The 27889-nt window shown below is 47.0% G+C and overlaps 2 protein-coding genes across 3 annotated transcripts; one reads left to right on the forward strand and one right to left on the reverse strand.

The window, feature by feature from the left end:
- Nucleotides 1-286: 286 nt before the first annotated feature.
- Nucleotides 287-6012, forward strand: LOC114798168 (wiskott-Aldrich syndrome protein-like). 2 transcript variants are annotated; one of them, XM_028993632.1, is made up of 11 exons: nucleotides 287-532; nucleotides 1616-1756; nucleotides 1850-1936; nucleotides 2062-2158; nucleotides 2681-2710; nucleotides 2800-2832; nucleotides 2912-3104; nucleotides 3700-3878; nucleotides 3948-4597; nucleotides 4686-4794; nucleotides 4938-6012. In XM_028993632.1, the coding sequence occupies exons 1-11, from the start codon at nucleotides 422-424 to the stop codon at nucleotides 4994-4996; spliced, it is 1689 nt and encodes a 562-aa protein (XP_028849465.1). In that variant the 5' UTR covers nucleotides 287-421; the 3' UTR covers nucleotides 4997-6012. The 2 variants fall into 2 exon arrangements, with proteins under 2 accessions (XP_028849465.1, XP_028849466.1); XM_028993633.1 differs by lacking the exon at nucleotides 2681-2710.
- Nucleotides 6013-6726: 714 nt separating this feature from the next.
- Nucleotides 6727-22991, reverse strand: LOC114797967 (semaphorin-3F-like). Its single transcript, XM_028993306.1, has 18 exons — nucleotides 22713-22991; nucleotides 18613-18748; nucleotides 13896-14056; nucleotides 13738-13800; nucleotides 13518-13637; nucleotides 13155-13248; nucleotides 12941-13060; nucleotides 12704-12849; nucleotides 10558-10672; nucleotides 10409-10478; nucleotides 10177-10321; nucleotides 9867-10089; nucleotides 9258-9346; nucleotides 9124-9165; nucleotides 8850-9007; nucleotides 8688-8755; nucleotides 8238-8365; nucleotides 6727-8026 (listed from the first exon to the last, which is right to left on the reverse strand). Exons 2-18 carry the CDS (start codon nucleotides 18719-18721, stop codon nucleotides 7613-7615), a joined length of 2265 nt encoding a protein of 754 aa, XP_028849139.1. The 5' UTR covers nucleotides 18722-18748; nucleotides 22713-22991; the 3' UTR covers nucleotides 6727-7612.
- Between the last annotated feature and the right edge of the window lie 4898 nt (nucleotides 22992-27889).

A 27889-nucleotide genomic window follows, 5' to 3' on the forward strand; every position in this document is an offset into this window, starting at 1 on the left:
CTGATTGTCTCCTCTTATGAGATACAGTAATCTGTCACCAGGAATAAAGCTTCCAAAAGCATGGTACAATCATGCATAAAAAATCTGCAAGTTATGATAATATGCTTAGAAGATGCACTTTGTTGAAATCTCAAACCTGTTTCACCAAGACCTATAGACTATGGACTAAGCAAAACGCTGGTCAAAGCTTTCAGTGGTGGAAAAGTTGAAGCAACATCTCAGCTGTGAACAGAGGGGAAAAAAAAAGAAGAAAGAGTGTGGTTGTCTACTTCCTGTTGTTGGCCTTTGTGTACTGATATTACGCCGAAGAATTAGGAAGAGAAACCGTTCAGGGTCTGCGACACCAACGGGTCTTGCACAGCGAGAACGAGCGCAGCGGAGCAAGGCCCCTCTTTTCCTGCGCTGCTGAAAAGGGGACACGATGAGTTGCGGGTCTAAGACCAAGAAGCAGGCCCTGGAAACGGCCCCCAGCGCTCTGCTGAGTCCTCAGGAGCACGACAAGCTTCTGGACCTGCTGGGCAGGAGATGCGTGGTGAGTTTCTCCGTGGAACTCCACACGCCTAGCGCATGTGCGACGATCGGTGACGGCGGTCTGTCGAAATCTGCTTAAATGCGACTAACACGGTGTGTTCTTCTGGTGCTGAGCTAGCTTGCCATGTTCCCTTTCTTGAAACATGAGCCACAAATGCAAGTAATTCAATTCAAACGTATTGACCGTCGTGGTTCTCCATTTCCTGAGCCAGTTACAGCTGTTAGCATGCACAAAACTGTAAGCACTGGTGGCTGAATATTTTATTCTTGCCTTGAAAAGACAGATATACAAAACGCATCAAAGAGACAAGGTAACTTTACAAGTCAATGGCATAACCTGCTACGTACGGTAGCAAACATAGCAGCTACCTAAACAAAACTGTTACATGGGTGCATTTCATTCACATATTCAAACAATGTCAGAACCCTGCATATTCGAAATGATCTGTGGTGTCAAATGTGCAAAATGCCAACAATTCCGAAACAGACGGTGTATCTTTATATAACACGGTTCAGCCTTAATTGACAGACAGACGTTAAAATGACTGCCAAAAATGTATCTAGCGGCAGAGTCTTTAATCTTTTGCAAAAATTTGTTTGGTTCGTAAGACATTTTTAATTTTCAGTACATATCTCCATTCTAATTCTGTCATACGCAAGTGTCAGGTTCACTACAGTTTTTACGGGCCTGGTGAGGCCAGAGACGAGTGTGCAACAGGGACGGCCACATCCTGTGACACTAAAATTAGTGTGATTTTTACTCGGCCGAACAATGTTTTTCACTCCTCAACATCATCGTTGTTTCATGCATCAGCTTGGCTTGGCTCTTCATTCTTATCTGTGACTGAGACACTTGAGGTGCTACGTGAACACACAGATCTAATTGTCCGCTGCATTGCACGAGTTGCTGAAGAATCAGGGGCACGACGAGTTGTTGAGTTTGAGGTTTTGATCTTTGCTCAGTTTTTTTTTTTTTTTTTTTTTCAGAGAAGCAACCCTGTTATCTTGGGCACAATGGCCACGACCGTTTTCAGAATGTTACTTGATACACTACGGCTGAATTTATCTTCTTCCTCTTTCTCAGTCTTTGGTGACAACCGTGGTGCAGCTTTACATGGCCTTGCCGCACAATCCAAACTGCTGGTGCCTGCAGAACACCGGAGTGTTGTGCTTTGTGAAGGACAACCATCAGCGCTCCTACTTTATCCGTCTGTTTGACGTCCAGGTATCGGCCGTTAATTGCTCAGTTTTTCGCTCGTAAAAGTGCGGAATTTCACGCATGGCCCGGCTCGGTGCTCACTTTGTGTTGGTGTGCAAGGCAGGGAAGCTGTTGTGGGAGCAGGAGCTATTCAACCAGCTGGTCTATAAACGTGCCCGGCCCTTCTTCCACACCTTCGCGGGAGACGTAAGTCCCTCAATGTTCCAAAACCACAATTTAGGACATCCTGTTCTGGACACTGGCCTTCTCATTTGCAGATATGTAAATATATGCCGCCTGTTGGATGACTGTAGGTGTTCCTTTGTAATCAGGAATGCCAGGTAGGACTGAATTTCGTCAGCGAGCAGGAGGCGGAAAGCTTCTTTTACAACATAGAGGAGAAGATCATCCAGAGAAATGAACGGCAAGGTAAGACCACAATACGACTTTAATTTATCAAGTGGTGGTAGTAGCCTAGTGAGTAACACACTCGCCTGTGAACCAGAAGTCCCAGGTTCAAATCCCACTTGCTACCATCGTGTCCTTGAGCAAGACACTTAACCCTGAGTGTCTCCAGGGGGGGACTGTCCCTGTAACTGATTGTAAGTCGCTCTGGATAAGGACGTCTGGTAAATGCTGCAAATGTAAAATGTAAATGTTTATCGACTAAGACAACAGACATCACCATGATCTCATTCCTCATACAACAAAAGAAGAAAAAACCCTGAAGAACAGGGAACAAGAATTTCCTCACCCTTACCATGAACTCACACGTTTATCATATCAGTATCATATTGATGTACTTGCACAATGCTTTCAAAAGTCCCCGGGATTTCTCACAAAATCCAACAGAAATTGCACAATTTATCATGCTAGCCAGGCAGAAAAAAAAACCCCAATCTCAGTAATGGTCGCGCTGTCTGCTTGCTCCCTTGCATGGTGTTCCATCAGAGAAGACCCAGTTGAAATCTACACTCGCAGGTAGGGCAGAGCGTCGAAGCCTTTACCTCACCTCGCCTCACACGCCAGGCCATATCTGTGTCAAACTGACATTTTTGCTGTTTTTGCAGATCGCTCGCTGCCGGCCATACCCAACCAATACGGTAAAAAAAAACACAATATTTGCAGCTAAAGATGTATGCGTCCTTCAACGATAATCATCCCGCACTCTCTTGCGCGCAGCGATGCTACCCGCCCTTCCAGCCATGGCCACCATTGACATTCAGAACCCAGACATCCAAGCCTCCCGCTATCGTTCCCTTCCAGCCCCCTCAAACGTTAACGTGTCAAAGGGGAAAGATAAGAAAGACAAGAAAGGCAAGAAGAAAAGCTCCAAGTTGTCCAAAGCAGATATCGGAGCGCCGAGCGGCTTCACGTGAGTTAAACGACAAACGGAAATGGTCCGTGCTGGAAATGTACAGTACAGTTCTCATGGAAATGAGTACAAAATGCCAGGCATGTGGGTCCCTTGGAGGATGGACCCCAGCAGCGTAGATAACTGTGTTTGCAACCTGAAGGATTATTTCTTCTTTAGCAAAGTTGCTTGAAGAGTTACAAAGCTAACAGGAACCTAAAAAAAATTAACAAACCAATATTAGAACCCAGATTTGTTGATTGAAAAAAACCCAGTCAACCAAAATCAGAGTCCTGCAGGATATTTTAAAACTTTTGTAATGGATTGTATAAAAGTATTACGCCGACGTCGGCTTTAGGCATGTCACTCTCTTTTATTTAAAATAAGGAACAGAGCAGCTCTCCACAAAGAAAACAGCAAAGGATTCTTTTAATCAAAGTTACAAAATATTAAAATCACCTCATTTAAACGTCATGTATGGCTGTGACGGTACAGATGAAATATTCACAAAGCAAGCAGGAAACCAGAGAAAAATCTATGGACCAAGAGTAGAACCCAGACGAACTTGATGGCACGACGTTTTGTGTTGGTATAAAAACGCCGCCGCTGGTTTTAGGCATGTCAGTCACTTGGGTATGGACCCCAGCAACCTGGACCCAGACCTGAAGAAGCTGTTGTCCTGCGCCGGGATCTCCGAGTCCGACCTGAACGACGCTGAGACGTCTCAACTCATCTATGACGTTATCGAGAAAGCCGGGGGCATGGATGCCGTCAAGCAGGCTGTGAACCAGCAGGGTGAGTGTGTGTTTCTCCGCGTTCGTCGTTGACGTGGCGGATTTAATTACTTCCTCTCTTTGCAAACAGAGTCTGGTCCTCCACCCCCACCTCCAAACCGGCAGGCTCCACTCCCTCCGATACCTGGCGCCGGCTCTCCTGCTGCCCCTTCTTCTCGACGCCGTTCTGGGCCACTTCCCCCAATCCCTGGTGCCCCACAGCGAGGCCCACCCACTCACGGTCCCACACCTCCACCATCACGGGGATCTCTTCCTCCCTTGCCCTCAGGGGGGCGTAGCGGCTCCGTCCCTCCTCCACCTGTTCACCTTACCTCAGCTCCCTGCCCGGCTCCTCCCCCTTCCTCCTCCCGTCCACTGCCACCGCCATCCATGTCTCACTCACGTCCTCCTCCACCACCCTCACATCTGCCTCCACCACCCTCCATGGCAGATTTTCCTCCAGCCCCCTCCATGGCAGATTTTCTTCTGCCACCCCCTGAATTCGTTGCACCTCCCCCTCCAGTCCCTCGCCAGCCAAGCATGGGGGGCCCAGCACCTCCTCCTCCACCACCACCACCTCCGCCAGCTCCTGCAGCTCCTCCTCCACTTCCATCTGGCGGTGGTCCACCACCACCCCCACCAGCAGGAAACAAGCCAAAAGCCGCAAGCGGCGGTGGAGGTGATGGAGGTGGGAGAGGAGCACTTCTGGATCAGATCCGCACAGGGACGCAGCTCCGGAGGGTAAGATCCTAAATCCGGTCTCGGCTGATCACACAGCTCACAGCTCTCGAAATGGAACTGATCTGAATTTGCTGTTGTTGTTGTTCAGGTGGCCAGTTGTTCTGAGACACCACCCACGCCGGCGGACTCAGGAGAGGGCATAGTAGGAGCCCTGATGATGGTCATGCAGAAGAGGAGTAAAGCCATCCACTCCTCCGGTAAGCATCATTCTGAAGGTCTACAGTGGTCTTTCCAGAGGTGAACGTGCAATAGAACGTGGCAGGACCATGGACGTGGTGTCGTAACACTAGAGAACACCTACCTTCACCTCAAAAAACTGGTGTCTGTTCCCTCCTTACAGGGGAAGAAAGCGATAATGATGGGGACGAAGATGAGGATGACGATGAGTGGGATGACTGATGAACTCAATCCATGTCCCACTCCCTTGATCCTGCTAGTCTGCTATACTTCCAAAATAAAACATGCTACTCTTATTCGCCTGTAATTCAAAAACCACCATGTCTCGATGTTTTGTGTGTTGCATGGCAGATTTTTATTTAATCAGACCTTATGCGATGTCTGTTATGCAACCCCGAAGAATTCGGGGGTATATAAATGGGTGGAATGTGTAACGTTCTGCCACCAAATTAGGGGCAGCATTTCACCAGGATAAATAACTGGTAAATCCGGCAGCTACTCGCTGAATTGCCTTCACGCAATAATTGGCAGGCATTTTTCTTAGGGTAACTGTGACGCCAACCAGGCCACAGGACGCAGAGGAGGATATCAGGCCAGTGTCACTTCTCCAGATGTGACACTGCAGTAACTCACTATCAACTCTTGAGGGAGGTAGAAGGAGATGCTGGTTGGCATTCTGACTTCAGCAAATATGTTTACATGTCTTTAAATCTTACACATTGCACCTAAAATTCATGAATGTAATTACATTTCAGTTGAAATTGATAATACCGTCAATAATGAGTATTGTGTTGGGTTATACCTGAGCTACCAGGAGCTTTTAATCAAACAACTCAATATATCCAGTTTTAATGAGAAACACACAATGTTATAAAAAAAGTTGCCTTACAACTGAATTTATTACAATAGTCTTATAAGAATAGTTGTTTGAGGTTGAGATGTGCTATGAAAAATTATTGTTCAGGAATAATTATGAAAGAATGTAATGATATAGCAGGTTGAATCACCGTTCATGTATTAATAATGCTATCAATATTACAGTGCGGTTTGTCAAGTGCTACTTTATTGAAATGGTTTTATGGCACACTAGTTACTAGTTTAGGTAAATGGGTTACTTGAATCAACGTGTGAAGATGTGAGTTTAATGTGATTAACGAATATAATGAATGATTAACAAATTCCATCGATATTGAAAAGTATGAAACTTTTTGGCAGCTGCATTAAATATTTGGAAAGTGTTCATGTCTGATATATTTATGCCCTTTAGTCTGCTCTTCACGCACTTCCCTTTATGGTCTTTATTTTTCAGAATTCCCAGTCTTTGTTCATAATTTCATTTGCCATTTAACTCTAGGAATAAAAACTCCCTGCACAAAATGCTTGTCTTCTGTTGCTCCCAGGAGATGTTCTCTGTATTTAGTAAATGAATATAGTAGTATCTGCTAAATGAATCAGCTAAATGAAGTATCAGCTAAATGAAGTATCAGCTAAATGAATTTTGTGTGTACAGATCTGTGTACATGTCAGGATTGACTGCAGCTGTGCTCAACACCGGTGGCCAATCCTGACAGCGCTTAAATGCCGGATGTTTCCGCCCCTTCTAGATCTCCGGCATTTTCGTGAACTTGACATTGTAACCGTGTAGGTGTTCGTTTTTTCAGTTCTGGCAATCGCCACACGCCTGCGGGTTTGTTTGTGTTGTTCCCCTTTATTTCCCGTTTTTGGCCACCGCGCCATTCTTTCTTTGTGTTTATTGTTTGTTATAATAAAAACCCTTCCCAGTATGTCAGACCTCTGCGCTTCCTTCCCCCGTAAGTCCGTAGTCGTGACACTACAGCTATGCATACTTGTACAATTTTTGTTATCATGTAAAAATGCTAATGAACACATATGTAAGATTTAAATATCCATGTCTATTTTTAACTATTAAAAATAGATCCCAATAGATACTCTTTCCAGTCATAATATTTTTATTATATTTAAAGTTACAATATAATATTATTTCTGAATCATTTATAACATATATGGCATGAGAACAGCTGGATCCAAATATGTAAAAAAATATTAAAATGGTCGACCATATTATGTGCAATTGTGATAACATTTGCAGTAGTACACATAACCTTTAGTGAACCAATGCTTTGTATGGTATTTTACTATTCTAACAACATATACATTTTTTGACAGGCATTTACCGTTCATTTTTCTTTCTTTTTGCTGTAATGCCATTATGGATTCATTAAATTAATTGGAGAACGGTGATATCAGGCTCTACTGTAACAGCTAAACATATGGCAGACTGTAGAGTCTACCACTGGAATTGCACTGCAATAAATATTTCTTTCATGCATATGCCCTTCACCCCCAGATAACCTTTACAGACAAATCTATCTCACAAGAATATGTACAACTTTGTAATAAATACACACTACAAAGAGTGTCAGACAGCAATGGGTAGAAAAACGTAAATCATTTCCGACTGCATGAATAATGTGCTTTTGCATAATGTGCTAATTTACTTGGCTTGGCAGAGAACATGTGCTTTGAGAACATGTGTTCTGCAGTGATACTGTTCTTTTTTTTTATTTAAGCGTGATAATTAGACATTTGAAGTGTTACAAGTGAGATTGTTCACTGCTTTCAATTGTACAAAGTGCAGAGTCACACGTTCGATGTGTGTGTGTGTGTGTGTGTGTGAATCAGTGACCTCAGTCACGTCTGTCAGGACAGTCACATCAATACATGTACCCACTTGTGGTGATTCTGAAGAATGGGTAAATCCATGGAAAGAGGAGTGAAATGAATGAATAAATGGAGGGTGCTGCAGAGGAGCTGTGTTCATCCCCCGCTGGGCACCCGGCTCTCGGCATGTCTGCGGTTCTTCAGTTTGGTCTGCTGCTGCTGCTGCTGCTGGGCGGTGATCTGATCCCAGTAGGACTGGCAGTACTGATGAATGAGCTGCACCTCCGGGTTGCCGAATGGTGGAAGGTTAGCCGGAGGCAGGTGGCCACGGTGGTGTGCGTGAGGGGGTTCGCGGTGCCAGACGGGGTCCTCCTCGTCCACCTCCTGGTCGTCAGGCGTGGTGAGGGCCACTGCGATCTTGCGGTCAAGGACGCGCAGAGAGACCCGCGCCACGGTGTGTTTGAAGTTGTTCTCCATGGCCAAGCAGTGGTACAGCCCGGCGTCCGCCTTGCTCAGGGTCTTCAGCAGGATGCCCTGAGGTGTTGTCAACACGTCCCTGTCTCGGCTCAGCTGCATGAACGTCAGAGGAGGTCTTCAGCTTCACAATCTAACGCTAGTTGCACGCTACTGCTTTCAATACATTGACCTTCGCTATTAAATGGTGTTGCCGTCTACTGCATTGCAATACTTGAGCAAAAACATTTTCCTTGCATGGCATTGAATCATAAATGTAAAAAAATCACTTTGGCTGATTTTCAGTTATTAGACATGCTAAACATACCACTTTCCTCCTCCCGTCAATCTGAAACAGCCATTTGACGGTGGCTTGAGGAGATCGGGGCAGGCACTCTAGGAAGGTGCTGCTTCCCTCCACTCCAAACTGAACCGTCTCCTTGAGCCGCTTCTCCACTGGAGGACAAAGACGAAAACAAATATGAAAATGTTGTGATTGTCACATGTGATACACAGCAGCACAGCACACAGTGCACACAGTGAAATTTGTCCTCTGCATTTAACCCATCACCCTGAGTGAGCAGTGGGCACCAGGCGCCCGGGGAGCAGTGTGTGGGGACGGTGCTTTTGCTCAGTGGCACCTCAGTGGCACCTTGGCGGATCGGGATTTGAACCGGCAACCTTCTGATTATGGGGCCGCTTCCTTAACCGCTTTATATATATAAAGATACGGAATCAAAGGGGCAATAAAATGTGAATATTTTCATTTCAGGCCTACCTTTAGCATTAAAGCCTCTACACTGACGCAGCGGGTCTCCATGCCTGATGTCTTGCCTTCTGCTTCTCCTAAAACACATAATGGCATTTGAGCCCACTGTTTCATTAGGCTCGAGAGGACGTAATACTTTGTGAGAAGCATGGCACTTGACCTCAGCCTGACCTTTTGGTGGCCTGGGTGAAAGGGGCACAGCTCTCTCCGTCCCAGGCACAGTAGGGGTCACGAGCCAGACAGCAGTCGGAGCAGGCTTTCCCGTAGACCCCGCATCGGTGCAGGGACACCTGGGTAAGTCCGGCGTTTGATGACACATATAGCTGTTGCTGCAGAGTGCAGAAGGAACAGGGAAAAAAGCATTAAAACTATTATTATTACAATTAATAACTCAATATTATTTGATGAGTGACAAATAAAAAAAACTACCAAAATGTAGGCTTACCCTTTTGGCAGATATTTTCATTGTCTTGACAGCAGCTGGTGTCTGTAAAAGTGTGTGATATCTTTCTCAAAAACACTCTGACAGTGCCATTTTAATAACTACAGAATGCCGGGTGATGAAGAGGTTAGGCCTACCTTGAAGACCTCCACCTCCTCCAGCGTCAGATCCTCCAAGGTACTCGGGTCTTTGGGCAGAACTATGACTTTCTGCACTGAACCCTGGTCTGCAAGGAGGGAAATGAAACCCCTTACTCATGCTTCAAAATGGAGAAGCGGCCGCAATGTTCAGCGCTTTCATGCTTATAGGTGCGAGCCTAGGGGTAACACACTCGCCTATGAACCAGAAGACCCAGGTTCAAATCCCACTTACTACCATTGTGTCCCTGAGCAAGACACTTAACAGGGGGACTGTCCCTGTAAATACTGACTGTAAGTCGCTCTGGATAAGGGCTTCTGATAAATGTTGTAAATGTTCCTATTATAAAACTGAATGACTCCAACAATCCAATGTAGAAATATGCTTGTTTAAATAAAAACTATGGTGAATAATGCTTATGCAATTATGCATCGTTAAAATGGTAAACATACCAAAAGTGTGTATTTTGGACATATTACAGTGTTATATTACAGAATACTTTACATACTGTGCAGCCATAAAGTTAAATTCTACACTATAAATGTAAATATGGAAAAATCTTCCACAAAACAGGTGGCTGTGGGTCGCCACGGGTCGCACATGCTGACCTGTGCCCAGGAAGAGGACCTCGTATCGGCCATCCACAGCATCCGCCTGGTCCACGGCGATGGTGGTGAATCGGTAGTCCACGCCAGTGCGCACAACCAGGGGCCGCTTCAGCATGGGGTACACGGGGTGGTACATGAGCGGGTGCGTCCGGATGAAGTTAACGGCTTCGTCTGAGAACTCCTTAGTGGAGCTCAAGCCAGGGGTGAACGTTCCACCAGGACACTGGTGACACAAAAAAAAAAAAGTTGTGTTGGAGAAACGAACAGTGTCCATTCGAGACTGGACTAAATTATAGAGGCTTAGACCCACAGTCCCAGGGCGAGGATAGGGGATCTTGCCCGTGTAGGCAGTCCACTGGTAGTTGTGGCCATGCTTGTGGGCGAAGGGCCCGTTGAAGACGTTCCGAATGTCTGACAGCGAGTACACACAGACGGCAGAACCCTTAAACACAGAGCTGAGAGACAGAAACAGGGTGTCACGGCCCTGTACCGTACTGTCTGTATACGACATTATGAATATGTTTCTCTATCGTTCTTCTTACCCTGCAGTGGTGAAAACCGCATAGACGACGGGGTTGCGTTCATCTTGAGTGGGCTGAATGAAAACGTCCCCTGTAAAAGGGTTTTGGACATTTACAGCTAGACATTTAATAACTGCATAACAAAAATGTGAACTGGACCGGACTCATACTCAGTTCGTCAAAGAAGGTCTCCACCCCGTCATCGCCGATCACAGAGCACACGAGTCTGGCTTTCAGGAAGGTTGTCCACTTGTTCACAAGTAATTTCTGGCCACCTTCATCATTCTGTTGGAATCATATTTTAAGCATGATTAATTTCAGTAACAATTTGGTTCACATTATTAACATGCATGGGCCACATGTGTCAAACTTCACTTCATATAGATCTATTATTGTGGCACAGTGATATCAAGCGATGATAACACGCAAGAGGGTGTTGTAAGTAATATGTAATATGTTATGTATTATATGTTTTGTGAATTTCAAATACAAGCATTAAAAAATGCTGTGGTTGAGTTGACCAAATAATCCTCTTAATTAAATAAATTCCAACGACAAAGAAAATCATCAAGCCATCATCATCACCATAAGCCCTTGGTGACTTTAAAGCACGAAAAAAGAACTTCGAGCTGCTTCACAACCCATTTGCCGGCAACGTGGAAACTGCTCCAGTACAGATTCAGTGTAAAGATCCCGTTCAACAAGGCAACTGAAGCGCTGCATTATCAGTAGTTTGAGTGTTATTAGCACTTCATTTCGCCGGGACATGATAATAATCTTTATAAAGTGATCCCGTGGGATGTGGCCTGCGGGCCGCAGGTTTGGCACTCTGGCATAGGCTATCAACATGTTGGTTGAGATTAATTAAAATGTGAACGGCAATCACTATTTAAATTGCCGGTGATCAGTTCAGAATTCAACACATTACTTTAAGGGTTAAGTGGTCATTGATGTTAATCAATTTCAACATGGACACTCTAAAGAATAGAATTCACCATAGTTATAGTTCATGGTGGGTGGTACTATTAAAGCAAGTCTGCATTATTAGCATTATTTACCATATTAATTAAGCCTATTAATAAGATAGCCATAAACATCATAGTGTCACGATCCGGTCCGAAATGGGGGTTACTCCGGTCCGGGATCCGGACCGGAGTTTCATTGTTGTCATGTGTAATGTTCCCTAATCGTTTTCACCTGTGTTAATTGTATAAAGCTGCCCTGTTTGTTTCTGTCCGCTGTCAGGTCTTTAACGTTATGTTCCGTGTTCACCAGTGTCTACGTCTCAGATGTCTCCCCTGTCTTGTGCTTCACCCATTAAACCCCGGTTTCGTGATGTCAGGTGAAAGCGTCCTTCATTCTTCGTTCCTCGTCACTCCTCGTCCTCCTCTACGTTCACCCGCCGCGTCATGCCCGCATGGACGTGACAGAAAGACCTGACCCACATTTGGACGCCACCTGACGCAGCCCCGCTGAGATCGGAGGAGCCGCGACTCGCCGGGAGGACGCCGCCAGCTTCCTTGTCCCTGGCCTTCCATGGCTTCATGTTCAGCAGGGTCCCGACCCCTGCCTCTCAGTCCCGTGTCTGGCGGCGTTGAAGGTGAGGAGCGGCCATTCAGCGGGGCGAGCCGGAGACTGACAGGGAGCGGCGGACGCATGCGGACGGCGAACGAGGTGCCGGTACCAAACTGGCCTGAAGCCGTCTGCGCTGGAGAACCGCCGCTCGTCCATCGTGAATACCGGACCATTCATTCATTCATTCAGTTATTTATCATTCCTCCCTGTTCATCATCTTTTCTCTCCTCGAGTCGATCCCGTTCGATTCCTCCTGTCCACTCGAACCATTCAGACTCTGTGTTTGGACTTTCCTCCCTCCTTCATGGACTGCTTTGTCTGGCCCGCCAGGCGTCGTGCCATAGGAGGGGGGATTCTGTCACGATCCAGTCCGAAATGGGGGTTCCGGACCGGAGTTTAATTGTTGTCCTGTGTAATGTTCCCTAATCGTTTTCACCTGTGTTAATTGTATAAAGCTGCCCTCTTCGTTTCTGTCCGCTGTCAGGTCTTTAACGTTATGTTCCATGTTCACCAGTGTCTACGTCTCGGATGTCTCCCCTGTCTTGTGCTTCACCAATTAAACCCCGGTTTCGTGATGTCAGGTGAAAGCGTCCTTCATTCTTCGTTCCTCGTCATCCTCTCCGTTCACCCGCCGCGTCATGCCCGCATGGACGTGACACATAGCTATATTTAAATTGACAAACATCATGCTCGGCACAATGCATAATTATTAAACATGCATGGAAAACCTTTGAGACTCACTAAACAAATGCGTCCAACTCTGGCCAGGACACCAGGGCTGGTGCCTCCCCCGTCATCCAGACTCTTCTCCCGGAAGAAGAAGTAAAGTTTATCATCGTTCGCCTCTGCACTGTCCGGAATCTTGTGGATTTGAATAAACATGGGCTCTGGGACACGGGGGAGGAGGTTATTATTTTCTCGCCGCAATTTTACGCCGGCAGCACACAGACCGGTCCACAGTGTGAGTGAAGAATTTACCATTGAGCCACCTGGAGTCAAACTGCTCTGTCCGAACCGCAGGCCTGCTTCCCATGGTCCTGAAGATGGCTGCATCCATGCCCATGAAGTCCACGTGCACGCCTGCATATAGGTTCCCGTCTACGTGAAGAAACGAGAACCCCAGCCGAAGATTAGGACCACACAGAATTCCAAGGCTGAACATTTTTAAAGCAGAGAGTGAAATTAGCCTTACTGATGAGGGCGGCTTTGCTTTCATGATTGGGGTCGTAAGAGCATTTTCCCTTCCCTGAGTCTACATGGCCAGGAACCAGTCGAAAGAGGTAGTCCTGCAGAAGGCAAGATCATCCACATATGTTCAAAATAATAATAAAAAAGAACATGCTAGATAGATTTCACATAGTACAACAAAACTAGCTAGAATAAGGTGCACGAGGTAAAATGTAGAGTTTTCTAACAGGCTGTGTGTGTGTATATATATAATTTTATTTTTATAATTTTTTATTTATTGTTCTATATATTCATGGTTTATAGTATCCTTCCTCTGCCACGCTGTTTGCCTGCTGCCCCTTGCTGAGGATGAGGCGGGCGGCCGTACCTCAGCTCTCCAGCCTCTGTTGATGAAGGTGCAGATGGGCTTGTAGGCCCCAGTCCCACAGGCGTACAGATGAGTCCTGTTCCACGGCTCAATCATACGCACAAAGTTGGCACATTCGCCCTTGCGAGCATCCAACGCAAAAAGTATTTTAGGGCACTCCATAATGCATAATGACCAAGAAATGAGGAATTCATATGCGGCGTTGTCCATCTCATCTCACCTGCCTCCCTTTCCCAGTCAGTTGACACTCTCCCTTCCTCTGGGCAGAGGCAGGCCAATGGATCTGGGGAACGAGAAACACAAGGACAAGCTGAAATAAATGAAACGAAGCCACGGCTAGACGGCAAGACCGCAGATTATAGTAAGTTGCCCTCTTACGATAAGCGGCTCCTTGTTCACGTTTTGCATGTCAAGCGACACCAGATACTCCCGACTGCCCAGGTACAGCCGGCCCTGGTCCTGGTCCATCAGCAGGATGCGGTAATCGCTGGTGTTGAAGGAAAAGCTGAAGGGACGTGCTGCCCTGGTGTCAAGAAGCTCTAGGGGACACGGACGGAACATGAGCAGAAGGTCAATGTTCTGTTTACCAAAGATATACAGCAGGGGGCGCTCATGAACTCGACATGCACAGTCCAGCAGCCACATCCTTCGACAATCAGCAATAAAGAGCAATAAATCAGAACGGATGCAAAACCATAATGTACAAATCTAAAACAAACACCGATTGGTCCAAAAGCTGAGGTACCTTGAAATAACCCCTAGTGATTGGCTCGTGCAATTAGCATACCTTCATTATCTCATCTTTACGGACAGCTGATGATAGGAGCCTCATTATGGGAATGAAAGGAAGCTTCTTAGGAATCCCAATACAGTACCCTCCCTTATATAACTAGGGGGGAAGGAGGTAAATTTGTAAGCATGTTTGGACCCGTTTGACCAGAATGCATCCAAGAAAGGTGATAAAGAAGGAAATGATGGGTCTTAACTAGAGGTGTGAACCTTCACTGGTCTCACAAATCGATTGTGATTTTTCTACTTTACTTCACATTGTGTTTCCACACACGCCAGTGAGTTGAGAGTTAAGGCCTCATTCACACGGACGTCTGAACCAGACGTTTTTCTGCCGTCAGGTGAGCTCAGTGGAGCAAATCAAAGTCCACACGTTCGGATGGCATCAAATAAACGCTGCATGCAATGTTCTCTTGCTGTCAATTTCGGTTAATATCCCGACAAATGAGTGTTACATTTAACTGCCACCAGAAACTCACCAAGCAACTTCATCATGATGTAATCGATTCTGCATCGATGCAGAATCGTCCATGTCTGCATCGCAATGCATCGATTATAAGATTCGTTTCAACACCCCGGGTCTTAACGTTAGCAAATATTTGTCAGACATTTCACCAAGCATGCAAGATAGAATTTCATATCTTTTTTATTAAATGACTTTGCAATCGCTGTCATATTGACCCAGGCTTTTTAGAACCTACAACATCCACTAAGTGGAATTGTAGAGAGGAGGAAGGGAACACTTGTGGACCCCTGGCGCCAAGTCGCACTATTTCTGCCTCTTGGGACCATCACCACGGTTTACCCCATAACATAGCATACCCCATAAGAGTTGTTTGGCACCAGGAAGCGGCTTCCCGGTTTGATGAGAACGTTGGTGCCCTCACAGAAGGCGCACATGTTTACAGGATGCCGACAACTTGTCTCTGGGACGTGGCAAGCGGCAGGATGCAGCGAGGAAGAACGGAGAGGGTGTGGCTCAAGACGCCACCGAGGAGGTTCCTGAGCACGGACAAAGGTTACGCTCTCTTCCTGTGCTGTAAACACAGGGGTGCGTGCCGCTGCCAGACTTCCACTGGAATGAAGTGGAAGCCACTAGAAGTTCAGTAGGGGGCCAGGAACGTCGCTTTCAAAGCCTCGCGTTCCTGTCGGTTCCTGTCAGGCTAAGTCAGGAGGAAGAGGAAGGTGCACAGTCAACGGATGCATTTGATTGGTCAGACTTTGAGACATGAGTAGAGTTGGTCGATAATGCTGTACATGATACCGCAACACTATTCGTGTATGGTTTACATTTACAGCATTTAGCAGATGCCCTTATCCAGAGTGACGTAGTTACAAGGACAGTAGTCGCGAGGACAGTCCTCTTGAAGACACTCAGTGTTGAGCGTCTTGCTCAGGGTTCATAGGCGAGGCTACTAACACCCTAATAGTCACACTAATGGTAATTCATGGGGAGCATTAGCAAACATTTAACGTTCAAATTTAGCATTCATCATGTCCCTAGACATGATGAATTATCATAAATTTATCATGCAAATTATCATAAAACATGGCAACATACATAATGTTCAATGATGTCACGTTCCCTAGTTCACCGATACAATTTCTTGATTTTTGACAGAACAGGATAAAAATATGACCATTTGTGTCTCTATAATATTGCAGTAATAGTTTACTTATGCAAAGAAAAATCATATTTAGATTGCATCACAATACCCAACATATTTGTATGGTCACAAAATATATTTTTTTCCCAGTACGTTGCCCAGACGTTATTACATTACAAAGTCGTGGTCAGTGCAAGTAGGTGTACAGAATGTCACTCCGCCAGTGCCGTTCCCCTCCTAATTATCCTCGCATTTCCTGACTAATCCGCCAGATTAGTTATTTCCATCCACTGCTCTCCAGACCTCCAGCGAGTCAAGCGCGTTCGCACGAGTCACACCACAGTGCTTCTTCACAGAAGCCTGTGACGAAACAAAAGCCACAAACAATGAACAATCCATCACTGGAACGCTGGAGAACAAGAGACGCGGCCGAGTGAGACCGACTTTTTTTTTTTTCTTTCCCGCCCAGCTATTCTTGGAATAGGGGGGGGGGGGGGGGGGGAAGGGGGTGAGCAGACCACTGATATCTGAGCGATCTTTGTCGGGAGGTAAATAGACTTTCGGAGGAAAATGGGACCGGGTGGAAAACAGGACCCAATCGTTCAGACTGAGATTCAGATGAATTACACCCAAGTCGCTGCGATAAGAGAACGGCTCCAATAAATAGGCCTTAAGGGCCAGTTGCATGCAAGACCATGCACCAAGAAATCGATTCGCTGATACTGTCGCAACTTCGTAAAGAAATGCTCTGGATGCATATCAGACCAAACATCTTGCACTGCAGGTAATGCATTGGGAAATAAGAGGCCAAGGTTTGCAACCTTGAAATAAAGAGTTCAATTCAATTCAAGACAAGCATCAACATTCCCAGCATTTGTCGGGCTCTTTATCTGACCAGCTGAGCGACTCCATGGTGGAAATGAGCCCACCGGTAGCAAAGCGCTTAACCTGCCCACGAGATGTTATCAAGAGCAGGCCTGGACCTCAGCCGCCAACTGTAACGCACGGTGCTGCCATTTACATACTGCGCGCAGGAAAGCGGCTGCCAAACGGCCCCAGCTTATTCAACACATTCTTCTGAGTGCAGGCGAACGTGTTTGGGAAATTAGGTGCAAAGTTTATTGCTAAAGAGAAAGCTTGTGGTGGCTTATCCAAGGTTTGAGGATAATCTCATCCAGCAATTACCTGTCTGGGGACAAAACCATGTACATTCTAATAATTATGTTTTTTAAAAAATGTTTTTTTTTTTTTTTTTAACCTGTAGACAAATGCTCAATATGCATATGTTCAATGTTTTTATGGCCCCTTTAAAGGTCCATAGACAGGTTTAAAATATGTATTTTCGGTTTTCATTGTAATTTTTTCTCAAAATGTAAATTAGTTTCTAAATGCACTGTAAAAAGTGCTGGGTTAAAAACAACCCAATTTGGGTCAATTTTGGTAACCCAGCGCTGGGTAAAAAGGGACCAACCCAACGCTGGGTTATTTTGACCCAACAAGTTGGGTTACACGTTTTAATTTAATCTAGAAACTTGTGATTAAAATTACTAAAATAAAAACAGCTCTACAGCAATACATAATTAAAATATGGAATTTTAGTTATGACAAAACATGTAAAAAAAATGTGTCCATATGAATTTAAGACCCATCTCCACCTCCACAATTTTTATGAAAATGTATCAAACTGTATCACAGAAACACTGTAACAGTAACAATGTGTTTCGCTCATGTGAACGGATTTTTTCTCGCCAATATTTTATTTGCTACATAGCCTTTTTTCCCCCTTATTTATAGTCAATTTCTATCAAAAAAGAGGATGTATTTATGAATGAAATGCTCCTGTACGATCATTTGCGAGACGGGCAGCACTATTCTGGTCTTTTCCCGTCTCATTCGCGCACCGTCACTCCGGCGCGGCCTGTCAGAACAGAGGCGCGCTGGATTCCTCCATCTTGATTCATGGTTTCGAATGTGTGTTTATCCAGGTATGTGTTCACATGAGTCGCCTTTCGGCGCGAAACGGGCTCTTACGTTAAATTAGAGGGTCGTGCGCGTGTGTAACTCTGTGCGGAGGTGTACCATTTCACACGCGTGCATCATCCGTTTGTGGGCACGCATGTTGCGTGTGCGTTCGCATGTGTGTGTGTGTGTGTGTGTGTGTGCTGAGGTGCAGCATAATCACGGTGATCTTTCAGCGTCACTTTGATTAAAGCCTTATCTGCGCTTTTCGGAGTCTACTCTACAATTACCAGTGATGAAGGGGGAGGCGCCCGCTTATTCGACACAATGGGCCCGTCTGTGTTCACACTTCCACCGGCCGCGATATAAAGTTTCAGCCCCGAACTCCGGCCGCACCGCACGTCTCGCCCGCGAATGAGCGTAAACTCCGCAAGCAAATATTAACGCAGGCCCGCAGGCTGGAGATCTGGAAATGGCCGTGAATGGGCGTGTGCACGCGCGCGGACGCTGGTACGGGGCCTCTCGGCGGGCGGGAGCCGCCATCCACCTTTTGTTTTTCGGCCATGAGTGGTTTCGCACAAGGCAGGAAGTGCATAAAGAGGGTGTGGCTTTATGGGGGGGGGGGTTAAAGAAATGCGTGATTGTGTTCGTGTGTGCACAGCGGCAACATCCTGAGTGGGGAAAGAAAAAAACCAGAGACGAGGGGTGGGAACCCAGAAAGCATTGCGTTTGAAGCTCACCTTTGAACGATAAGCGCACCCTTGGTGCCGAGCGGTGGCTGGGGGCCACGGCCCCGACGCGAAGGGCCAACAACAGGAGAAGCAGGGTCTCCGGGGCGGCCATGGTCATGTCCACTCGGGTAACCTGCAGCGGGACCTGCACAAAGGGAGAGGGGGGTGGGGAGTGCGGTCAGAGACATCGGATAAGTCTGAGCACGCACCTTGCGTTGGGGGTTGGGACTCCGGGACGGTACGAGGAAAAGGCAGGTGCACAAAGAAAGAAAAGGGGCAGACAGGTGGACAACGAGGGCTCGGAAGCAGGAAAGAGGTACAGACAGACATTGGGGAATGAAAGGGCAAGGCGGGTGGATAATGAGGCTTGGAAACGAGATAAAGGGAGCTGGAAAATGCACAGAGAGAGAGAGAGAGAGAGAGAGAGAGAGAGAGAGAGAGAGAGAGAAATGACATGTAAACAAAAGAAAAGGTCGAGCCAGGGGCACACTGAATCTTGGGAATCTGGAAAATCTCCACGGACGGAAAGATAGAAGGGAAGCGGGGACAGAGAGGCGACTAAAGCAGTGACAGGGCTGTCGTGCGGCTAAAAGCGGTACGGATATGGCGGTCACAGGCCTGGCGGGTCGGGGGGCAGGCGACTGGATGTGGGGCAGCGGAGTAGAGGAGATTTACGGCGGAATTGAATGCGCCCGCTCAGCGGAGGGCCTGCCAAGTCACACGCCTCAATCCGGCACTTTCTAAAACCAAACAGGCGTTGTGACTCGCTCCGCCGGACAATGGCCTTTATTCTTTATTCAGAATTAGAGAAAATAATAAACTTTTCAGTTCTGTGTATGATGAGCTTCATTCTCAGATCAGAAAAGACACAATCCAGGGATGAGGAATCTTGAACTTTGATTTGCAGTACATTTACAAGTTTGGACAACTTCTCATTCTATGTGTTTTCATGACCATTTACGTTGGTAGATTCTCACTGAAGGCATCAAAACTATGAATGAACACATGTGGAGTTATGTACTTAACAAAAAAAGGTGAAATAACTGAAAACATGTTTTATATTCTAGTTTCTTTGCTCTGATTCCTGCTTTGAACACTCTTGGCATTCTCTCGATGAGCTTCAAGAGGTCGTCACCTGAAATGGTTCTCCAACAGTCTTGAAGGAGTTCCCAGAGGTGTTTAGCACTTGTTGGTCCAGCTCACCCCAAACCATCTGGATTGGGTTCAGGTCCGGTGACTGTGGAGGCCAGGTCTCCACTTTTTGTTAAGTACATAACTCCACATGTGTTCATTCATAGTTTTGATGCCTTCAGTGAGAATCTACCAACGTAAATGGTCATGAAAATAAAGAAAACACGTTGAATGAGAAACTTTTGGTCTGTACTGTATTTTTTATGTTTTTGTTGTAATTAAATTTTGAAAGAGCAGATCATTTATGCTTTTTGGAATTCTGGTCCTGGACAACCACCAGCCAAGAGAGCTTCTGTCCAGCCACATGCATCATGAGACACCCGAGCCATAAGGTACTTGGTAGGGTTGAAGCAGGACCAGGACCTTAAGCACCTGTCAAAAAAGAAAGAGAAATGAAGACTAGAGAGGCTGTGGCGATCGTGCATTTCTGTGGATTGAGGCGGCACCGTGACTCACAACACCCTCCCCGGCCTCCAGCGCCGAACGCTGCCAGCGTCCTCGCTTTGAGGAATGCACAACAAGTCCGAACTGCCAGAAGATGCAGATAAGCGAGGAAGAGGAGGGACAACGCGCGGAGAACCGGGGGACCGGACGGGGGCGTCGGCAGGAGAGCGTGGGCTGCGAGGAGCGGGGTGACGCGAGTGAAGAAGATGAAGACGAGTAGGGGAGGGCAGGGGTCAGCCGCCCTGAAACTGTCACTTTTCCAACCGATCCCAACGTTCCCACTTCACCCTCTGCATTTCCGCCGAGAGCAGCAACCGCTATCCGTAAAAGATCCTATTCCATGTCCCGTGCATGACGGGACCTCTCCGAAATCACACACACACACACACACACACACACACACACCCAGCACCACTCAGGGAAACGGCCTGTCAAACGCGAAATCCACGATACGTTTCAACAGGTCGCCATGGCAAACGCGGCCCCCGGCATGGAAAAGAAAGAGGTCAGCGAGGGTCATGTTTCCACCTGTTCAGGCCACGCCCCCCTTATTTGCCTGCGCGGATTGTCAAAACACGACTCCAACCAGGCGTCCTGTGGTCCCACGTTCTGCAAATAAACCCCGACGTCTCCAGATGGCCAAATTGTTCTTCTTCCAGGGGTTCCAAAGAGAGTTTGTTTTCAATTCTCTTCATTCCTTCCCTTGCGTTACAAAAGACCACTGGAGGCGTTCCATTATATGGTGACTTCCCAACAAGTTGTGGCTGTTCGTCACCAAGCTCACCTTTCAAAGGATCCGTTGCAGGGACAAAAGGGCCAAAGACGCTTTTTACGAGCGGGATTTATGAGGAGTTCCGTCCCTCCTCTAACACCGGGTTCACCAGAACAAAAGAGGGAAAAAGAACGATTGAATCCTGTGTTCTTCTTCATTTAAACACACGTCATGTGTCAAGCGTCACATTGGTCACCGATCCACTACTGATGAAAGTGAAGTGAAAGTGAAGGGATTGTGACACACAGCACACGATGTGTCACACGGTGTTTGGACTGGGATTCGAACCGGCAACCTTCTGATTACGGGGCCTTCTTGATTACATTTACATTCATTTACATTTACAGCATTTACCAGACGCCATTATCCAGAGCGACTTACAATCAATAGTTACAGGGACAGTCTCCCTGGAGCAACTTATGGTTAAGTGTCTTGCCCAGGGACACAATGGTAGTAAGTGGGATTCAAACCCGGGTCTAATGGTTCATAGTCGAGTGTGTTACCCACTGGGCTACTACCACCCAACACAGCTAGGCCACAGCTGGCCCATGATTTGCATTTTACATTTACGGCATTTATCAGATGCCCTTAACCAGAGCGATTTACAATCAGAAGTGACAGGGACAGTCCCCCCCTGGAGCAACTTAGGGGACGGTGGTGGCCTAGCGGTTAATGAGGCGGTAATCAGAAGGTTGCCGGTTCGAATCCCGATCCGCCAAGGTGCCACTGAGGTGCCACTGAGCAAAGCACCGTCCCCACACACTGCTCCCCGGGTGCCTGTCATGGCTGCCCACTGCTCACTCAAAAGAACAAAGTGAAGTGATTGTCACATGTGATAAACAGCAGCACAGCACACGGTGCACACAGTGAAATGTGTCCTCTGCATTTAACCCATCACCCTGAGTGAGCAGTGGGCAGCCATGACAGGCGCCCGGGGAGCAGTGCGTGGGGACGGTGCTTTGCTCAGTGGCACCTCAGTGGCACCTTGGCGGATCGGGATGATGGTTAAATACAGAGGACAAAATTCACTGTGTGCACCCTGCGCTGTGTTGCTGTGTCAATCACTTCACTACTTTATCTTAAGTGTCCTGCTCAGGGACACGATGGTAGTGAGTGGGGTTTGAACCTGGGTCTTCTGGTTCATAGGCCAGTGTGTTACCCACTAGGCTACTGCCACCCCATGATGGTGACACCCCAATATGGTTTTATTATGACGCACGATCAGGTGATGTGGCATCTGAACCGATGCAGCCGCCAAGTGCCCGACGCAGGGGGACATCGCGACAAACAGACAACCGCGCGCAGGCCCGCTCGAGGAATCTGGCGCGCCCCCGCGAAAGCGGGTCCGAGACCCGGATGAAGTTGGTGACGCGTTGGCAGGTACGAACCGCGTTATTCTTTCATGTCGCCATGCATTATGCATGGCGCAGCACTCTGTCGGAACGGTATGAATTATGAATGTTAAAAGCTGCGTTCTTTTTAAAGCGTTTATCAGAAATGCGTAATAAAAACCGCCTGGAATCGATCTGGAATTCGTTTCGGTGTTAAATGAGAACGAAGATTTATTTATTCTGCCGTCGGTTTCAAAATTCAAACTATCCCGCACTGAGACGCACGGAGTCGTTCGTTGGCTGAGAAATCCCAGGTTCGAGTCCCGAACGAGTTTGCGACTCTCTCGTCGCAAAAGGCTTTAAAAACCGACCTCCTTCTCCCAGACGGATCCGCGACGGCGAGACGTTCCTCGTCACATTCCGCTTCAGCCTGCGCCCCGCATCCCGCTCCGCGTCTCCGTCCGCGTCTCCGTCCCCGTCCGCGTCTGGCGCATGTGGCGGTGGCCGGAGCTGAAGTTGCGAGACGCTCTCCTCTCTCCTCTCTCCTCCCTCCCGCCGCCGTCCAAGCTGTCAGACGCCCAGCCCGACGCCAGGAGTCCGGGCTTTAACTCCACAAGCGCCGGACCGACGCGGGGACGCGCACAGGTGCGCTGGGGACGCGCGGCGACGCGCCTCGCTCGGGCACCAGCGCTAATGAACGAACGCTCTGTACTTTAACGCTCTGTATGATCTCTATGTCTATTCAAAAGGTTCATTTCTCATGTGTAAACATTTATTAATGCTAATAAACAACACACTGAAAGAGCGTAACAAATGCCTTAGATATTTTATTTCATTTGATTTTCCACATATTATAATGTAAAGAAAGCTAACTAACCATTACATTTACAGCATTTACCAGACGCCCTTATCCAGAGCGAACTTACAGTCAGTAGTTACAGGGACAGTCCCCCCCCTGGAGACACTCACTTGTGTAAAGTGTCTTGCTCAGGGACACAATGGTAGTAAGTTTGAACCTGGGTCTTCTGGGTGAGTGTGTTACACACTAGGCTACTACCACCATACTTTGTCCTTTTTACTATCTTTATTTATATTTGTGTTCCAATGTTACATAATGTTAGAATATGACAATCTACAAATCACCTTTCAACAACAACAACAACATTTATTTCATATTTAGCCCAAAATCACATACAGTATGTCTCAATGGGCTTTGACAGGCCCTACAGTTGACTCCCCCACACTTGACCCTTCTGCACACAAGAAAAAACTCCACACAAAAAAACTCTAGGAGAGAGAAAAAAAGAAAGGAGGAAACGTTGGGAAGGAGTGATACAGAGAGGGACCCCCTTCCAGGGTAGAGTGAGCCTGCAAATGGTGTCAGTGCAGGGTTGGGGATGATATAATAATATGTCCTACAGTTGTAGGGTTGGAGAAGTCCAGGATGTAGTCAGTGTCGTGGTCTAGATTACGTGTCCATAATGATGTTACTGGTCCATTTGAAGATCCCTATAGCTGTAGTTGTAATGGTGGTGGTGGCTGTGGTGACCCTCTGGTTTGTTTCATGGTATGTCCTTGTTAAGCAGTGGTGAGCATGGTGTCCACTGCTCACCACGGGTGAATGTTAAAAGCAGAGGACACGTTTCGTTGTGTGTACCATGTGCTGTGCTGCAGTGTTTCACAATGACAATCACGCCACTTTCACTTTCATCTATTTATCTATCTATCTAAAATTGTTGTTAATTTATGTCAGTATCTGTCTGTCTGTATCTGACCATCTAAAGGAGCATTTTTTTAATGAATAACAGTTATTAAAGTCTAAATTGTAGCCATGTGTTTTATTGATTTTGGGGTCCGATTGAAGAGTGTAAATTCACACTATGGAGAAATTCAGCAGCTGACCACAGCGTGCAGCGCCAGGCCGAGCGCTCGGTGGCATTAATACAGCTGTCGGAAAGGGACCCAGGATTGTGCCGGCCCCGCGGAATACGCTCTATCGCCGGGGGCCGCGGGAAAAGGCTTCCAAAATTCCCCAGATTCCTAGCCGTGCGGCTGTAGGCTCGCGACAACCAGGACAAAAAGGCCAACTGGGGGAAGGGTCCTCGGCGAGGGTACGTGTCCGGGGTCCAATTGTTCGAACCCAGCGGTGTCCTCCCTGGTGGAGCCACTACTGAGCCCTTTCACTTTTCCCGGAGACGAGCCCCGAGTCCGGCCCCAGCACAGCATAAGTGAATAAAACCCTTTATTTAAAAGTTCTCGCGGTGTCTCTGCACCTTCTCAAGATCTTCATGTACAAAAGGCTGCGCACCACAGTGACCCCCGTTCCACACTTTACGGCCGCGGCTCACGTCAGCGGGGACAAAGGAGACCGGCCGTGAGTCTTTTGCGGCCGCCTGCGTGACCACGCATCGTGCGGCGCCACCCAAGGAGAAGGCCTCGGTCCCACCCCGCTGCGTCTCAGCCGTCCAGGTGCACCGCTCCTCAGGATCACGGCACAGTCTTGTGACATTTGCACACGCCGTGCCCAGTAATGACGGCCCAACCCCACCGCCGCACGTTTCCTCCTCCGGGACTGAGTGGGCGGGCTGACAGCTTCCTATTTCTGTTGAGGATGTCAGGAAAAATCGAGCAGAGTTGAGCACAATGCTGACACGGAGCACAGTTATCACCCAACCACAAAACGAAAGACGTGGTGTAGTTCTCCCTTGCAAAAGATCATGCCCTCAGTTTACTGTTTATGTACAGTACAGGCCAAAAGTTTGGACACACCTTCTCATTCAATGTGTTTTCATGACCATTTATATTGGTAGATTCTCACTGAAGGCATCAGAACTATGAATGAACACGTGTGGACAAAAAAGGTGAAATAAGTGAAAACATGTTTTATATTCTAGTTTCTTTGCTCTGGTTACTGCTTTGCACACTCTTGGCATTCTCTCAATGAGCTTCAAGAGGTCGTCACCTGAAATGCTTCTCCAACAGTCTTGAAGGAGTTCCCAGAGGTGTTTCGGGCTGGAGCGAAGACTGGTAGTAGTAGCCTAGTGGGTAACACATTCGCCTATGAACCAGAAGACCCGGGTTCAAATCTCACTTACTACCATCGTGTCCCTGAGCAAGACACTTAACCCTGAGTGTCTCCAGGGAGTCTCCTGTCACTACCGACTGTAAGGTGCTCTGGATACGGCAGTCTGATAAATGCTGTAAGTGTAAATGTAGTTTATTGCTCGTTCACTAATCTTAATACTTTAATGAACTAAATCTAGTACACGAGTAGAGGCAGTAAAGTTAATACATAGTAGCCTATGTAGTTGCCTAGCGGGTAACACACCCGCCTGTGAACCAGAAGACCCAGGTCCAAACCCCACTTACTACCATTGTGTCCCTGAGCAAGACACTTAACCCTGAGTGTCTCCAGGGGGGGGACTGTCCCTGTAACTACTGATTGTAAGTCGCTCTGGATAAGGGCGTCTGATAAATGTAAATTTGCTTGAGTTTGTATGTATGTACACATTTTTGATCTTTAATTGGTATAAAACGACACATCGCCTCACAACTCCAGAATGACCCGTCCACAAAATCTGCTGACCTACTTTTCCAAAACATGGTGGAAACATGAAATATGTGATTTGAGTTTACGGGCCCAGGAACAGGTGCTGCGATGGACTATTAATCACGCCGCATGCGACGCGGCGCACATTCCAGTTCACGCTTGTACGACTTTGGGAAGGGCCGGCCCCGCCCACACCTCCATCTTCCCTCACGACCCCCGTCAATGGACCCACAAAGCGTCCACATGTCTGATATGTGTTTTTCGAAACCTCGGTCTCGGCCCATTTCATAAAAGGGGAGATTAACAGCAGAAATCAAAAGGAAGACGGTGTGTGTGTGTGTGTGTGTGTGTGTGTGTGTGTGTGGAAACGCTCGAGGGTGCGTACAACGTGATAAATCTGTCAACACTCTAGCCCCAGAATAGATGTGTGTGTTAATGCCCTGGCTCATTAAAGATGGATGCATGCTGCATCACGTGACATTTTGAGAAGATAACGGCCTGATTCCGTTTCTGTTTTTTTTTTTTTTTTTTTTTGGTTTTCTTTCTCCTCTCTGATGCACTTAACACTCTGCAACCATCCAGGAGTCCCAGGGAGGGACGTTCTCCATTCAGATGCATAACCCCCCGACACACACACACACACACACACACACTCTTCACTAAACACTGCTTTTACTTGGTGGGGAGGGAAACGTTTTAAACGAACAAAAGCCCATAATTTTCTGTAAAAAGCTCTCTGTTTCTCTGCAAATTACATACAGTTCAAGGCCGCTAACAAACTTTCCCTTTCCTCCGGGATGAAAATAACCCGGTGAACCGGGCTCTGCTTTTAGCCGTCTTCCAGCAGAAGGTGCAGCGTGCCACCGCCCGGCCCCATCTCATTATCCCAGGCCGCCGCTTCATCATCTGCCCCCCGGCGACCGGTGCCGGCATTTTCTCCAGAGCTCCCTTCATGCCAGGCCAACGGCGGGGAGCAGGGGCCGAGGTGGGCGCGTCTCTCTGGTCGTGATCCATCTGCTCACCGTAGCTGTCAGAACCACGGGGCTCAGCTAATTAACCCCAACTATTTATCCGTCTCTGTCACCGCACCCTCCGTTTCGCCGCTCGTTTTTGTCGACACCTCTGCTTTGCACTGAAATAAATTGCATGAAGCCAATTGTACCAGCCTTAAATAGAAGTGGACATTCTGCGAACATGCAGCACAGGTGAGATCATGGATGTATGTGTGTGTGTCGAGCCATATGGTGGGCTGACCAGGGGTCTCGCTGGTACAAAAATAGCCTCCACTACGTGACTTTTTGAACTTGAGGTTGTGTCTGCATGTCATTGAGCAGTGTTACAGTAATAAGAGTGTTAAATGACATGGTCGGGCATGCAGGTGTAGAAAGGAGTTAACTTTCCTAACCACTTGTGGTTTAGGCACAATGAAAGACGACTTGTGGTAGGGGTTACCAGGTCTGCTAAAACAGCCCTGTTGTGAAATGTAGTCTGTTGAATAGAATATATAGAATCCAGGGACGCCTAGATGTAGATAAAGTGATTTCTGTAATAGAGGGAGTACATAGAATGAAAATTATATGTGTGTGTGTGTGTGTGTGTGTGTGTATATATATATATATATATATAAAGCAAAAGAATGTGCTTTGTTTATTACACGGAAAAGTGAAATATTAGTCTTTTAATGATGGCTGACAGGTCAGTATTAAGTTATCAGATATCTGGTTAGGACTGAATGTAGGGCTGAGCGATCATACAATCTTGAGGTCTTTAACTGAGGCTCTTTTTTTCTTAAATTAAGAAATTAGGTGAGAAACTAGGTGCTTAACCTGCAATAAACCCGACGGATTGACTGAAGTTCTGGTTTGCGAAATTTGCATAAATGATATTGCTTGGCTACTGCCACAGGCACCACAAAGCAACAGACCCACAATTCAGTTCGGCGGCCCATGCATCATAGCAAGAATTAAACACAATTGCTTGTGATTATTCCTGGCAAAA

Source organism: Denticeps clupeoides, chromosome 10 (assembly GCF_900700375.1).
Source record: "Denticeps clupeoides chromosome 10, fDenClu1.1, whole genome shotgun sequence".
NCBI classification, from domain to species: Eukaryota; Metazoa; Chordata; class Actinopteri; order Clupeiformes; family Denticipitidae; genus Denticeps; species Denticeps clupeoides.

Coding starts and splice junctions, on each gene's coding strand:
- LOC114798168 (XM_028993632.1), top strand. CDS start 422: ATGAGTTGCGGGTCTAAGACCAAGAAGCAGGCCCTGGAAACGGCCCCC. Junction 1,937..2,061: donor TCCACACCTTCGCGGGAGAC/GTAAGTCCCTCA, acceptor CTTTGTAATCAG/GAATGCCAGGTAGGACTGAA. Junction 4,795..4,937: donor TAAAGCCATCCACTCCTCCG/GTAAGCATCATT, acceptor CCCTCCTTACAG/GGGAAGAAAGCGATAATGAT.
- LOC114797967 (XM_028993306.1), bottom strand. CDS start 18,721: ATGACCATGGCCGCCCCGGAGACCCTGCTTCTCCTGTTGTTGGCCCTT. Junction 13,638..13,737: donor TGACTGGGAAAGGGAGGCAG/GTGAGATGAGAT, acceptor GATGCTCGCAAG/GGCGAATGTGCCAACTTTGT. Junction 13,061..13,154: donor AAGCAAAGCCGCCCTCATCA/GTAAGGCTAATT, acceptor TTCTTCACGTAG/ACGGGAACCTATATGCAGGC.